The 15,486-nt window shown below is 40.1% G+C and overlaps 2 protein-coding genes and 1 non-coding gene across 6 annotated transcripts in view; 2 read left to right on the plus strand and 1 right to left on the minus strand.

Annotated features, from left to right (window-relative positions):
• Nucleotides 1-3,594, minus strand: part of CAMKMT (calmodulin-lysine N-methyltransferase) — a gene marked incomplete at its 3' end in the record, with an annotated part of 13,955 nt that extends 10,361 nt beyond the window's left edge. Inside the window, exon 1 of the mRNA XM_019647912.1 lies at nt 3,329-3,594. Within this exon, the coding sequence (XP_019503457.1) occupies nt 3,329-3,466 (138 nt within the window). The remainder of the gene's footprint in view (nt 1-3,328) is intronic.
• Nucleotides 3,595-3,665: 71 nt separating this feature from the next.
• The window catches only part of PREPL (prolyl endopeptidase like), a 36,160-nt gene continuing 24,339 nt past the window's right edge, over nt 3,666-15,486 (plus strand). Inside the window, exons 1-2 of one of the 4 annotated variants that reach the window (XM_019647935.1) lie at nt 3,666-4,082; nt 5,395-5,935. In XM_019647935.1, the coding sequence (XP_019503480.1) occupies nt 5,717-5,935 (219 nt within the window). In that variant the 5' untranslated portion in view covers nt 3,666-4,082; nt 5,395-5,716. The remainder of the gene's footprint in view (nt 4,083-5,394; nt 5,936-15,486) is intronic. The other 3 variants (XM_019647934.1, XM_019647936.1, XM_019647937.1) reach the window with 3 other exon arrangements.
• TRNAS-GCU (transfer RNA serine (anticodon GCU)) lies at nt 7,926-7,999 on the plus strand. Its single transcript has one exon. It is a non-coding gene; the product is annotated as a tRNA-Ser (tRNA).

The following is a 15,486-nucleotide window of genomic DNA, read 5'->3' on the forward strand; positions in this document are numbered from 1 at the left end:
TTTTTGCAAATAAAGACAGGTCCTTCTATGAACGAGGAATATGAAGCTCACTGAAAGATGGCAAAAGGTTATTGAACAAAATGGGCAATATATCACTGATTGATCTTTGTTCTTTATATAAATAAATGACCTTTGAAAAACATAGACAAAATACATCACAACTTTTCCAACAACCCAATATATCAACATGGCTTGAACAGGGGTTGGGTGAGCATTACATGCCAATCCTTAAGGTTAAAGTATGCTCTACAAAGCTTGCAAAAATCTATGTCATCTATGACTAGCAGTATAAAATTCTATAATCACTTGAAATGTCAGTTTAACCTCAATAATGTGAAAAACTCCTTAAATGCGATGATGTATGAAATTTGTCGATAAATAATTCTCTATGCAAAAAAGGGCAGAGGGGCAGGAATGAAAGAGCTGTAAAGACCCTGCTCAGCCCTGTTGCAGGAAGCCAAGAGATGCCAATAAAAACCAAGTCCCTCAGCTCCTGGCTTGTGTAGGATCCAAACCAAAGTCCTCAGTGCAAGATCTGCAAGTACACCACACAACCATTTCTAAGACACGGTCTCTTGGTGTCTGCCATTTTCTACAACAAAATCAGAAGGCTTAAACAGAGCACAAAATACAGCAGCAGCTCTCTTAACTAACTCTGGATTAACAGACACTCTCCATTCCCTCTATTAAATATTCAGACAAGGCCATGTGAACTGAAAGGTAGTGGCCAATGCCCTCTTCTTGCTTTTCCCTGTTGTGTGCTTGCCAAGTTAACTGTGCTCCTTCACAAGCTTTTTTATACCAATTATTCTTGTTATTGTTGTTAATGAAATATTATAAAAAATAATGAAATAGTAATTATTAGTAGTAATAATCATTATTTCATTTTATTTTTACGCTGCTTCCATAAAAATTAAGCCTTGGAAAGATAAAGGTAAGTTGCTAAAAAAATTTACAATTGAAGCTGAAGTTGAATAATATTGTATGTCAACTATAATTTAATATATATATAGTCACGGGATATGGAGTATAGTACAGGGGAAAAAAATCAATGAAATTGTAATAGGTATATACAAGGTCAGAGGGGCAACAGATTGGGGCAGGGGGGTTATCACTTTGTGAGGAGTGAAATGTATAACTATTAGATTGTTTTGTATAACTGAAACTAATAAAAAAAATTTACTATTAATATAGGTGTAGGCAGCCAACCGTAAAAATCTAGAGAAGTAATTATAAATATCTAGAAAGATTTGGCACTCAGAATATAGCTTCACTTTAGAATATGGATCATTTTTATGATTCACGTCTTTAACCAGCTTTCTCAATTAACCAACCCAAGTAAGAGGTCTTCTATTGTACAGCAATATTGTTCTGGGAATAATTTTCAGTCATATGGAATTGTTTTTCTGGTAGTCAAAGGTTTTCAGTGTTTTTCCTCAAAATGAAAAAAATAGTCTTCCCTTCCCGTGACTTTATTTCATCAAATCTAAGACATCATTAATGATAAGATTCAACATTTTTTTCTTCTGTCTGACGTTATATAGAATAGACTGCCAATTGACCAGTGTGCCATCAACTGAAAGACATATCCCAATTTCAAAGATGTTAGAATTAAAACTATGCATCTTGGGATAAATGAAAAATGTTTTGAAAATAATCATGTTCACTGTAAAAGAAGCTTAAATACGGAAGAAGAAAAAGCTCACTCAAAATATGGGCCACTTAAAAACTGTCCTTACTCTCAGGCTTTCCACACACTTAACAATATTTACAAAAAAACCAACTGTGCTAGGCGCAGAGTATATAGATTCATAAAATATCTTTTCCCAGGGAAAACTCCCATTCTAGTGAGAAAGATAGACTCTGATCAAATGATCATAATATGATATGGGGTTCTCTGAGAGAGTGAGTTGAGGGTCTAACTCAACCCAAAGGAGCTAGGAGAGGCTTCACAAAAAAGGAGATTGACATGGAGGTCTGAAGGATAAACAGCCATTCATCAAACAGAGAAGATAAAAAGACTCTAAGCAGAGGGCACATGTGCACCAAAACATTAAATGTGGGACGGTCAAAGGGCAGCCATAGGTGAAACTTGCCCTTGAATAGAGACAGCAATTCAGGATGAACGTAAGTGTAAGTGCTGATCAACTAGTTTCCACTTTACTGAGAATTACTGAAGTCATCACAATAAGATTTGATTAATTTAAGGTCCTAATTTACTACTTTGACAATACGACTTTAACTGATGTTTACTTCACTGTAGAAGGTTCCTATGACAATGATCTATGAGAACATTCATTTTATTATTAAATGCATCGGCAAAGAAATGATCTTTTGAGTTATGTCATGGCAGCATTAGAAGGCCACGGTATGAAAAGATGTTTCGAGACAACTGCAAACAAAGTAACCCCCAAAATAACTAAAGGCGCAATCTCAAGTAAAGTGGCAATAGCTGGGAAACTCTTCTCGAAATACAGCCGTCAGAAACGGAAAGTGTCCTCTCGAGTAAAGTTTTCAGCAGGAAGCCTCAGGCAGAGAGAGGCATAACGCTGATGTGTAAACCAATAAACAGATTTCACTTCAAGCAGTTTGGGAAGACGGTCGGTGATGGCAAATCAGAAATCTGTCAAACCTGCCCATGGCTGAAGTTATGCGCCAACAGCAGCAACTTTGAAGTCCGAGAAGATAACCGCCGTGAAACAAACTAGTCCACCTTGGACAGCGAGAATCTCGCTGATCACTTCAAGCTCCAAGATAAGCAGGTAACTTTTACATCTCAGCGAAGGAGAGAGAGAGGCAGCTCTTGCTACTTACTCCCTTCACTCTCCCGGGTACGTTAGAAACCAAGGCAACGCGTGCAACGTCACAATCCCAACACAGTCAACCACGCTGATCTCCAAAAAAGGGGCCAGACTTAGGGCAGAAATCAGGCTCCGAGGGGGTGGGGCGGGGCGGAGGGGGTAGTTAAGAAGCAAGAAGAAACATGGGAAAGGAAGTGAAACAGAAGCGGGAATGAAAAGCAGTATGCGGATGGGAGCGACGGTCCCACCAATCCGATTGGCGAGCAAGGAGAAAAGTCCCCCAGATGCAGACAAATGTCTAGAAAGGGATTTCTTGGATCTGAGTTTCCCAGGAACTCAGCGTCGGCTGCCCCTTCCCCGCCCAACCCCACCCGCTTCCTCCCTTTTGATGGGACGCTTAGGTGAAATCCTTTTCAGGTGGCTCCCGGCAAAACTGTGAGGGAACTCCCAGAGCTGCAGGTCGCATGCCCCACACATGCGAGGGGAGTGGTCAGAGGCAGAGGTGAGATGAGTGGGCTCTTCCTTACCTGCCGCAGGAGCTTCCACCGGGCGGCTCCTAAGGGCGCCGAGTCGGCTGGCCCTGGAGCCCGGCCGCCGCTTGCCGGGCCCTCGCCTGACGCGCGCTCAGCCTCGCTGGCCCCGGCCTCAGTGGCTCGGGACTCCATCCCGCTGGAGCCACTTAAACACGAGCTGGCGCCACCACAGGTCTCCCCTGCCAGGACCTGTCTACTTCTTCCCTGTCAGGACCTGTCAAGCCGGGCCTCCCTCCCACGGCTTTAGCCCTCCCCCAAAACCGCATTTCCGGTTTTCTCGTCTCCTTGGCAACCAGGACAGCGCTGCTTACGTCATTGCACCATTTTGCGGGTGGCCACCTTGAGTGAGGGCGGACCAGAGGGTGAGGAAGCTGTGGCAGACGCTGCCCCTATTTGTTCTCTTCTCCCCTGCCTCATCTAAAGCTCAGAATACTAGCCAAGAATCACAAGGCTTATGTTTTTGGGGATTGAAAAACACAGGAGGGGGGGAAAATAGATATATATCCATTCTTGACCACAATAAAGATGGCGAAATGTGCTTAGTGCTCGTGCCAGATTGGGGTTACGTAGACCGGCGTGCTGCAAACCAGCTCCCGGCGGCTCCGGGTAGGTTTTGGTTCTGAGAGCTGCAGAACGCAGACTTCGGCTGAACAGGACTGAGGTCAGATCTCCGCTCCTTCTTAAGAGCTTCGGGTTCTTCGGACTGCCTTCACTGGTTTTGGTGCCCAGAGCCAGTCTTTCAATTTGCGTACGTATGGGTGCCATATGCTGGGGGTCTCTTCCCGTCTCCCCGTCCTCCCCGCACCCAGCCATCCCTTAGAACCTTGGTCCTCGCTTTTTGACCGATTGTCCCTGCACTGCGTGGCACATGGTATACCGCTCCCTTCCGCACTCAGATCGCCTCATCTCAGGGGTGGAGAGTTGCACCGGGAAAATGAATGGTTTCTCCCGGGGACACCTGTTCGTCGACCCCACCCCCACCCCCACCCCTAGCCTTGCCTGCTGTCTTCTCCCAGCGGATGAGAGATGGATTGAAACTGCCCGCATGGCTATAGTGATTTAGGTTATTTATTGTATTCATCATTATTTATTTTGCTGGTGTCGGCTGCTGATCCCCTACCCCCACTCGCCCGATATTTTGCTGCGACACAGATTAAGGGGAGGCGGGGGCGTTGGCGTGGTGGCGGAACAGAACCGTAGTGAATCTGAGTATTGTACCTTTGATACCGAGGGGCGTTTTGTGGCATACTTCCATGATGACATTCACCACTGTGCAACATGTTTAGATTTTTCCTGTCCTAATAATAATAGTGGTCACCATTTATTGAGTGGTTACTACGTGCCAAGCACTGTATTAAGATCGTAACATAAATTGTCTACTTTTATTCTTACAATAACATCTCCATAAGGTAAATGGTATCATCTCAGTTTTGCAGATGAAGAAACTGAGGCACAGATAGTGAAGACCTGAAGCCAAGTCTCTCTGACTTAACTACTTACTAGCTTTGATTACCTTGATAGGTTAATAAGAACCAACTTCCCAACAGAAATCAGAGATGGCCTCACGTTTTGTTTGTGCATCCTGAAATGGTTTTTGGTTTTTTATCTTAGCTAAATAGCTAAATACCTTTTTAATGTTAAAGTCCAATCGTCCAAGATTTAGAGCCAAACCAGTTTGGAGTTTTTGCTCTACTACTACTCCAGGTGACCTGAGGCAGTTGCTTAAACTTCCCAGAACCACAGTTTGTTCATCTCTAAACTGAGTATTAACTACTCTATCAGGTCCTTATGGAGTTTAAATTAGACAAAGCATATAAAAGCATCTGGCACGAAGCAAACACTCAACATATCCCCCCACACACACCTTTGTTAGGTAATTAGGCTTTTCTAGCTTATCCTCCATATCCATACCAAACATATATTCTCATTTATGTAAGAGCAAAGCTATTTTGCCTTTTAAAGCCCTCAGAGTTCCTGAGATGCCCCCATTAAGTCTATGTATATTTGCAAATTTTTATTTTGTTTTGTTTGTTTGTTTTCTGTTTTGTTTGCTTTTTTAGTTTGCCCCCGTGTGTACCAGAGTCAGTGCTGCATGGTTTGAACCTGATAGGACTGACTGTACAAATGAGACATTTAAGTCACATCTGCCAAGAAGTATGATTTCAATGAAACTTTGACTTATACAAGTTTTCAGATTTTTTAACCTGAGTTCCCAGCTGTCTGCAGTTACTCACACTACCTGAGGGGTGCATGGCCCTGAACGGGAGGGATAAGAACTGCGGATCTCAGATGCTCTGAGAACCCGCTACTATAAATCGTACCTATGAAATCATTCATGTGCTGGCAGCCCCAAAGGGAGCATAAACCAGGGACTTTGCTATCATGCAGCAGAAGAGCAAGTTATTTCTCCAAGCTTTGAAGTATAGTATTCCTCACCTTGGGAAATGCATGCAGAAACAGCATTTGAATCACTGTAACTTCACCGATCATTATTACAGTAGAATAAAATTGAAAAAAGGTCACCTAACCAAGTGTCTGCAGAATAAACCCAAGATATCAGAGTTAGCAAGAAACATCCCAAGTCGGAGCTTCTCATGTAAGGTATGGACTGTTTAAGTTAACCTATTTGTAGGTCATTAACATTTTAGTTTAAAAATAATTCTAGTTTGACTTTTTTTAAATGTTCAGGCTCAATTGTACTCAAATGTAAATATACAAGAATACTGACATATTCGTAGAGCTCTAAAGTAATATATAAAAATATAGATTTATAAAAAATGATTCACCTTAGGAATGCCTTCGTATGCCTACCAGTGCAATTCAAAGTATAATTCAGTTTTCTAAAATTCCTAGAATATTATAATCGCTCTAAATAAAATAGTAATATGCTAATTGTTTTATGAATAACTAATTAGTAAATTTCAGTAAAGGCGATGTACTTGTGTGTTGCTTCTATGTAAAAATATGAAAAAAGGACTTGCATTTTTGACTACTTGCGTCCTTTAGGAAGATGCTTTCAAACTATTGTACTTTGGCCAGACCCCAAGCTGCAGGCATGACTTCAACCTTGCGAACCTGATTGCCATTAATTATAGAGTGACCACACATCCCGGTTTGCCTGGGACAGTTCTGGTCTACACCTGTTGTCCCTGTGTAATTATTAATAGTCTCCCTTTTCCTCTCAGAAGTGTCCTGGTTAGGATGGTGAATTATACGCTCATCCTACTTGCTTGAGATTAAGTTATCTATTTATGCTGCTGCCTCTTGGACATACCTCCCCTACCCTATCCTTGTTGTGGTCCTGAGCTTCCTTAAATTATATTTGGGGTGACGTTCTTGCAATACTTAGAATATTTTATAGCTTTAATTGTTTCGTTGCGTACTGATTTTTCTTACTGATTTGAGTTCCTCCTTTTTTACTGTGGTAAAATATGTGTAATATAAAATTTGCCATTTTTAAGTGCAAAATACACTCACAGTGTTGCATAGCCATTACCACTACCTGTTTCCAAAACCTTGACATCAGGCAAAAAAAATATATACCCATTAAGCAATATCCTACCTTCCCTCAGCCCTTGGTAACCTTTAATCGATTTTGTCTTTATGAATTTGCCTATTCTAGCTAATTCATATAAGTGGAATCATAATATTTACCCTTTTGTGTTTGGTTTATTTCACTTAGCATAATGTTCTCAAGGTTCATTCATGTTGTGTATATCAGAATTTCATTCCTTTTTATGGCTGAATAATATTCCATTATATGTATCTACCACATTTCGTCTCTCCATTTGTCTGTTGTTGGTATACATTTGAGCAGCTTCTATTTTTAAAAACAATTTTTTAATCTTATTTTACTCAGTTTGTCTGGTTTTTTATTTAATTTTTGCTCTTTTCTTAGCTCATACTTATTGTGGGTTGTTTTGTGTGTGGGTGGTATTTTGGGGTTTTTTTGCTTTTAACTTTTTATCTATTACTCCTTCCATTTTAGTCTTTCAAATTATTTTTATTTTTATAGCATGTTAGCTTAGTTTAACACTTGATTCTTTACTTATTCAGTAATTCTTTATGCCTTCTTTTTATTTCATTTTAACCTTTTGTGTAAGCACAAACATGCAATTTTATCCTACTTTAAAAAGATGAACTTTTAAATTTTACCTATTGGACACATTTTAGACCTTTAGATCATTTTATTTTCCACATGTTTAGAACATTTTGTCATCTTGTGCTTTTATCTTTAGTTTTAGTTTATAAATAGTAGGCAGGAATTACCATCAGAGTGACAGCTGTGAGATTAGCGCACACCCTATGCAGGAAGTCTACTGTTTTCTTTTTACCCTCCATCTACCCCCGAAGCAACTTTTCGTAGATACGTATCACCTAGAAACTGTCCTGACCCAGTGATTCCAGGAAAAGGGGCTCTTTTAGTAATTCTTTTACCTGATAAAATGGTCCTGCTTTCACATGTCACATGTCAACCATTCCGTCTATGAGAAATGATATGATCTGAAAGCTGTGATCTGTCCTTTATGGTTACTGGGACCTGCGGAAGCTGTAGAGAGACATGTAGATAAGAATGTACATTTCCGGGAGTGACTGTTTAGCTCAGTTGGTTAGAGCTTGGTGCTGCTAACACCAAAGTTGCTGGTTCGATCCCCGCATGGGCCACTGTGAGCTGTGCCCGCCTTAAAAGAGTCAACTATGCCATTGTAGCATGAAAGCAATGTGACCATGGCTGTTCTCCAATAAAAAGTTAAAAAAAAGAAAAGAATGTATATTTCCTTTCAGCAAGCATCCGCTTGGTTCCAACCTCGTCCACTCCTATGGGTACAATAAATTGGAAAAAGTAATTAGTGCTTATAGACAAATTAAAACATATTTGCTTAAAGTACTGACCTATTTATATAGGTTAACCAAAGAACAAGAGAGGACAGCATATACAATAATAGGAATGTCAGACGGCAAGAGATCTAGCCAAGGCGGGTGTGCCTGGGAACTAGGCGGGACTGTCATCTTCCTGATTGAAAAAAAGGGAGGTTCAACTTGGTGTTCTCTAAAAGTCCTCAAAGTGATAAAATTTCATCTTTTCTGTATACCTCTACCTTGTTACCTTAGCAACAAATCACCTATACGTTTGGGACTCGTTTGTACCAACTTCTACAGTCTGGCTGCATGTGAAATCCTGGGAAGTTTTTTAGAAACATAGATGCCTGGATCTCACCCTACGTGTGCTGGATCAGAAGCTCTAAAGCTAAGGCCTAGGGATCTGTTTTTTGTTGTTGTTTTTGTTGGGTTTGTTTGTTTGTGTTTTAAGTTCCCTGGGTAATTCTGAAATTCCCAGCCTGCCACTGGGAACTAGATACACTTGGTGATCAAATGTTGCTGACCTAAACCGAATTGAATTCATTCAGTCTGAAGTTCTTATTGGCAAGTACCTCAGCTTTCCATTTCACATTGGGCAGATGGCAGGATGAACTTCGTTAACACTCATGCACCGGCTAGTAATACTCAAAGACTAGCATCAAACCAGATGCATTTATCTTCCACGTCCCACTCTGCTTTGTCGACAAAAGTAATTTCTAAAATCTTTGATCATGATAATTTGAGATACAAAAGAAAACCAAATAAGTAAAGAAAAGAGAAAGGACTAAGTACTTCAGTTAAACATTTGTCCATTGGCTATTTCTATAACAGATTAGCAGTTCCTGTGGTAGTCGCTAAGATAAATAGGTTGGAAAATAGATTACGGTATCTCCTTCACTGACACTAGTGATCTGTGATTTGTAGGAATCACGGGTTCTAACCAACAGGTTCGAAACATCTATAGGAAAGAAAGAGAAAGGGGAGATTTTAAAGGAAAACTCAGGAAAGCCAGAAAGAAAAGAAAAAACACGTAACCTCACAATATATATATATTTTTAATGATCGTTTGTCACAGAGTGGACTGCCTTATAGGTACAACTTCATTATTGGCTATTTCTCCACATCCCAGGTACTCTCTAACCTGCTGGAGTATGGTCCCCAGCCCTCCACTAAAAACTCTTGTCAGTGTCACCAAGACAGAACATACATCAATCCGGTAGACACGTCCCCTTCCTCCTCTTACCGACTCCCAGCAGAGTGGACACACTGGGCCATTCCCTCCTTGAACCACTCTTCTTTTTGGCCCCTTCACTCCATGTTTTCCTGCTACTTTACAAACTTATCCTTCTCGGTCTCCTTTTCTAACTTTTCTTTCATACAACCTGCATTTTGGAGTTTCCAGGATATAGTCTTAGCCCTTTTTTCTCTCTGTGATGTCTTCCTAAATAATTGTATCCATTCCCATGGATTTAGGTACCATAACGATTATCTTCATCCCAGACTCTCCACTGAGCTGCGCAGAATTATTCTCCACTTGGACATCTCAGCGACTTCTCAAACGATACACAGTTGAACTTGAACCCTTCTAACCCCAACTCAACTCTTCTTTATCTCATTACTCTATACTCAGTTGTTCAAACTAGGACACAGAAAAACATTTTTCATTCCTCCTGTTTCATTACCTTGCTATCACATCCATTAACAGTGTATTCTAAACTAGCTTCGTGATTTTTACCATATCTCCATACCACCTAGGCTATTATTATTTTAATCAATTTGTCCCAAGGAATAATATTCAGTAAATCACCAGTCAGATGTGTTTGTTATATTCTTTTTTTTCTTTTTCTTTTTTTTAAGATTTTTATTGGGGAATTGGGGGAAGGGGAACAGACAAGTTACTGTCCTTTTATTCTTCAGTCTAGTTGTGGAGGACGTCGCTTCACTGGCCCATGTTGGTATTATCATTGTGCTCTTCCCAGGTGAGGCAGATCGGTCACTGGCTTCTGGACAGCCGTTCATGGTGGCCTATGGGAGCTCACACCAGCTGCCAGCCACTCACGCTGGCTGCCGGCCACACATGGTAGCTTAGGGCAGCCCGCTGCAGCCCCGCTGCAGCCTACACCGTTGCTGGCGACTCACCATAGCCCAGCTCCAAGTTGAGCTGTTGTTCAGCATCTTAGCTGTAGAGGGCGCAGTGTCACTGGCCCTCATGTGGGATCTGAACCAGGGCCCTGCTGCCCAGAGTTGGTGTCCCAAGCCAGCTCTTAACAAACGTGTCACTCAGCCAGCCCGCGTTTGTTATATTCTTTCTAACAAAATGATCATACACCCCAAATTATGTATACCATCATGTCTGACATGATTTTGGAAACACTGCATTCACCTCCAAAGTATATATTAAATCTTCCCATGTTTCTCCGTCTCTCGGTCATCCCTCGGTCATCCCTCGGTCATCTTTCACGTGGACCCCTGGTAAAGCCGCCATGTCCTCTTCCCTCTCGATTCATTCTCCATACAACGGGACGAGGGATCTTAAAATACAAATTACATCGTGTCACTCACTCTTCAGCAGCTTAACACCCTTCCAGAACTTCTTAATATATAAACGTGAAATCTAGTTTCTTAATCATGTCCCCAAAACCCTGCAAGATCTACCCCCTATTTCATTTCATTCCACTTTGTCCCCCATTCACTTTGATCAAGCCTCAATACTCATCTCCCAGGCCAAAGAACATAACTTTTCCATCCATTTCCTAATCCATTCACCCCTACATGTCTAGTTCCTTCTCCTGTTTTAGGTCTTGATTAAATGTTACCTCCTGAGGAAGGCCATTTCTGACCATAGTAACCAAAGTAACTTTTTGCTCACTTTGTTATTTTTTATCTTAGCCCTGTTTCCTTTCTGCCACTTTGCTACAATTATTTCATTTGTCAGTTAATTTTTTTTTGTTTTGTCTCCCTAACTGAAATGTAAACTTAAAGGCAGGGCCCATGTCTGTCTTGTACAACATGTAATGCCAAGCAGAGGGGGCAGCATGCGCAAAACCAAGAAGGGGCATCACTGCAAGTAGTAGTATGCCCAAAATAGTCAAAGACGAACCAAAAGAAGTAAGCAGGGGCCAGGTTCGTGTATAAGGCAACTTTGTAAATCTTGAGAAAAGTTTGAACTGCATCCTAAAAGCTATAGAAAATCACTGAAAAACATAGGTACAATCAGATTTGTATTTTGGAAGAATCATTCTGATAGATTTGCAGAAAATAGATTGGAAGCAGGAAGCCTTGTCAGTAACTCAGATGAATGAAGATGAGAGCCTACACACTAACGGCCATAGCCTTAGAGTGGAGTGAAGTATAAGATCTGAGGCAAGATTAAAGAAAGGGAATCAAACTTTGTCATTACAGAGTAATTACACTTTATTTGAGACATCTTAATAGAAGAGAGACTATAGGGTGATAATCCCTTCTCTGTTTGGATTCTAAAATCCGAAAACCTCTTATAAAAGTTTTTTTTGGGTTTTTTTTGTTTGTTTGTTTTTGTTTTTTAAAGATTTTATTGGGGAATTGGGGTAGGGGAACAGGGTTGGAGAATCAGGGAAGCGGAACAGACAAGTTGCTGTTCTTTGGTTCTTCAGTCTAGTTGTGGAGGAGGAGCTTCACTGACCCATGTTGGTATTAATTATTGTGCTTTTCCCAGGTCGCAGGCCATTGGATGGTCCCTCAGGGCAGCTCACGAATGCTCACGCCTGCTGCTGGCCAGCCCCACTGCAGCCTATGCTGTCACCGGCACTCATGGCAGCCCAGCTCCAGGTCGAGCTGTTGTTCACCATCTTAGCTGTAGAGGGCGCAGCATCACTGGCCCTCATGTGGGATCCGAACCAGAGCCCTGCTGCTCAGAGCTGGCGTCCCAAGCCAACTCTTAACCAGTGCGCCACTTGGCCGGCCCTAAAAGTTTTTTTTTTTTTTTAATTACTACTATTATTATTATTGACCAAGCCTGACCTAAACTGACACAAAGCTGTTATGATCTTTATTTATCCCATTTAGTAAATGTTTTGCTCTAAATTCTCACTGTATTTGATTATAGGGTGGTGTCCCCCTTAATAGGATAGGCACCATATTAACTTTACAAAATCACAAAATTTCAAAACACACCCGGGTCATCCTTATGTTTCAGATGGACTTATTTCTCAGTCACATGTGTAGCCTTGCTGTTACTGAGATGTTAAGGGTAAGGAAGGAGAAGGAATAAGTATAACCTACTATTAAGGTGGAGATTTTAATAGTTTTATGTATGAGTCTGGAATTTGGGAAAAGTTGCCCATTTGTAGGTATTATTGGTTGAAGCCATAAGAGCCATAATACTATATTTACCTTTATGCTAGTAATTATTACATTATTTTAAACTTTTTTTCTCTTAGATTTGGAAGTCCTTGAAGACAAGAATTTTATAATCTACATCTTTATATGTCTGACACATAGCATAATGGCTGCCACGTAGTAGAAAAACAATAAATGTTTGCGGAATGAATTGACAATTGAATGAGTTTTTTTCTTCTCGTGTAATCATACATTTTATTGCTGAAGGAAAGGCTCCAGTCTGAGCTCCCACTTGAGGGCCTTGGTCTATTCTGAATTCAGTTTTCATTTGCGGTGTGAGAGGTCAGAGTTGAGCTTGACTCTTCTGCTTGTGGGTACCCAATTATTCCAGCACTGTTTGTGGTAAAGACGTCTTTCCCCATTGAATTGTCTTAGCGTCCTTATTGAGAATCTACTAACCATCAGTGTAAGGGTTTATTTCTGGACTCTGAGTTCTATCCCGTTAGGCCAGTACCACACTCTCTTGATTACTATAGCTTTGTAATAATAAGTTTTGAAATCAGGACTTGTATGAGCTCTTTCTTTACATATGAAAAAACTAATTCTAGAGCCCAAAATGAAGTAAGAAAAATAATAATAAAAGTAGAACTCAGGTAACCTGCCTCATGTTACCTTTCTTTTTTTATATAAATTACCACGAAGTATTATGAATTATTATAAATATATACAAAGCCAGAGAGACTATCTTAACAAATACTCATGTATCCACTACTACTCGTTATGTCTTTTTTCTTTAATTACATTTAAAGACTTCTTTACACTTCCCTGATCACATTTCCTTCCTTACCTCCCCAGGGATCACTGTCTTTAATCTCTTTCCATGTATGTTTTTATGTAAATGGCACATGTATTTATATCCACATGATACCTAGTATTGTTTTACATGTTTGGAAACTTTATATTAATATAAATAAAATAAATAGTTGTATAACTTGCTTGTTTGCTCAACATTATGACTTTGAGATTCCACATTAATACCTGTATCTCTGGTTCATTTATTACAACTGTGTAGTCCATTGTATGATATAACACAATTAATGCATTTTCTTTGGATAAGCATGTAGGTTGTCCTATTTCCAGACTTACCAAAAAAATGATGCAGAGCACACTTGTATGTATCTCCTTACGCATATGTGCTAGTCTTTCTTTAGAATCTATATCTAGAATTAGAATTCCTGATCGTATTCACATCTTGATTTTTTTTGGTCACATTAATTTTGAAATTGGTAGAATTATCTTAACCCTCAAACTAGGAAGGAATATGTGAAATTCTATCTCTATATCTTGAATAACACTTGATATTATCAGACCTTTTCCTTTTTACTCTTTTGATGGATAAATAATATGTCATTTAATTTTTGTTGCCCTGATAAGGTTGAGCACCTTTTCTTATATTTATTGACCCCATTGGTTTTGTCTTCTTGAATTGTTTATTCATGTTCTTTGACCGTTTTCCCTATTGAGTTTGTCTTTTTTTACTGATTCATAATTTTTTTTACATGTCCTTTATGTGTGCTGTAGACACTGTCTCTATATTTGTGCTATGTCTTTTCACTTTTAGGATGTCTTTTGTTAGAAATATGTTTTTAAATTTTTATGTTTTGTGCTGTCTGTGTTTCATTCGACTCATCAATTATTTGTTGAACACCTACTATGCACCTTTGCAGCCATTGGATGTATAACACCGAGCAAAGGAAACAAAAATCCCCGCCTTCGTGGAGCTTACCATTCCAGTTGGCGGGAGAGAGAAGAATAAAGAAAGATATGAGTAAAATACAAAGTATGTCAGAGGCAATAGATACAATGAAAAATAGAATGAGACAGGGAAGGAATGGAGAGGCGGTGTTGTGATAGGGAGGAATGCTATTCTAGGGGGGTAATCAGAGAAGCCTACCTGAGAAGGTGACACTTACCAGTAGCTTCAGGTACATTGAAGAGGCCAGTGTGACTCAGTAAGTGGGCGTGTAGAAGTGTAATAGTCGATGAGGTCAGCAAGGTAAGGGGACAAGATCCTTTTTGCTTTTCCTGTTGAGGGAGATGGGAAAACCATTGGAGGGGATTTGAATGACAGTGATATGATCTGACTTTAGGCTCTATTTAAGGAAAACGACTGGAAGGCAGAGGCAGAAGCAGAACGTTTAGGCTTTTGTGGTAATCAAAAGGAAAAACGCCAGATACTGGTACCTCCCGAGTAGTACAAGTGTGAGAAGTAGTCAGATTCTAGATATATCTTGAAAGTACAGTTGACAGGATTTTGCAGATCACTTGGTTGTGGCAAGAGAGAAATACAAAGACTAAGGCTTTTAAGCCGAGCAGCTGGAAGGACAAAGTTGTCATTTATGAAGATAGGGAAGATTGCCTGAAGAACAGATTTTGTGGAGAGATGGTACATGGGGAGATTGGGAGTTCGGCTTTGGACAATTTTTGGCATACCTACCAGACATCCAAGTAGAAGTCAGTTGGATATACAAGTTCAACTTGTTAAGTGGAAAGGTTCCAACTAGAGATATAAATTTGGGAGTCCTCAGAATATAAATAGCATTTAAGGTCATGAGGTTGGATGAGATCACCAAGGGAATTAGCGCAGATTGTAGATAAAGAAGTGGTCCAGGGCATGCCACTGTTAAGCCAGAGAGGAATAGACTGAGAAGGGCCAGTGAAATAGGAGGAAAACAGTGAGAAAGAGGTGACCTAGAAGCCAAGTGAAGAAAAGTGTTTTTAAAAGAAGGAAGTGATCAGCTGATAGCTCAAGTTAATATAAAATATCTAGAATTAACATTTGTACTTTGCATTGCAGCGGCCATCATTGAGCAGTCAGAACGAGAAGGAGAGGAATTGGAGGCACAGAGCAAAGGAAACAATTACTTTCTTTCATTTAACAATTCTGAATAACAAAATAAATGGCAAATATAACT

Source organism: Hipposideros armiger, unplaced genomic scaffold, assembly GCF_001890085.2.
Source record: "Hipposideros armiger isolate ML-2016 unplaced genomic scaffold, ASM189008v1 scaffold_118, whole genome shotgun sequence".
Lineage (NCBI taxonomy): Eukaryota > Metazoa > Chordata > Mammalia > Chiroptera > Hipposideridae > Hipposideros > Hipposideros armiger.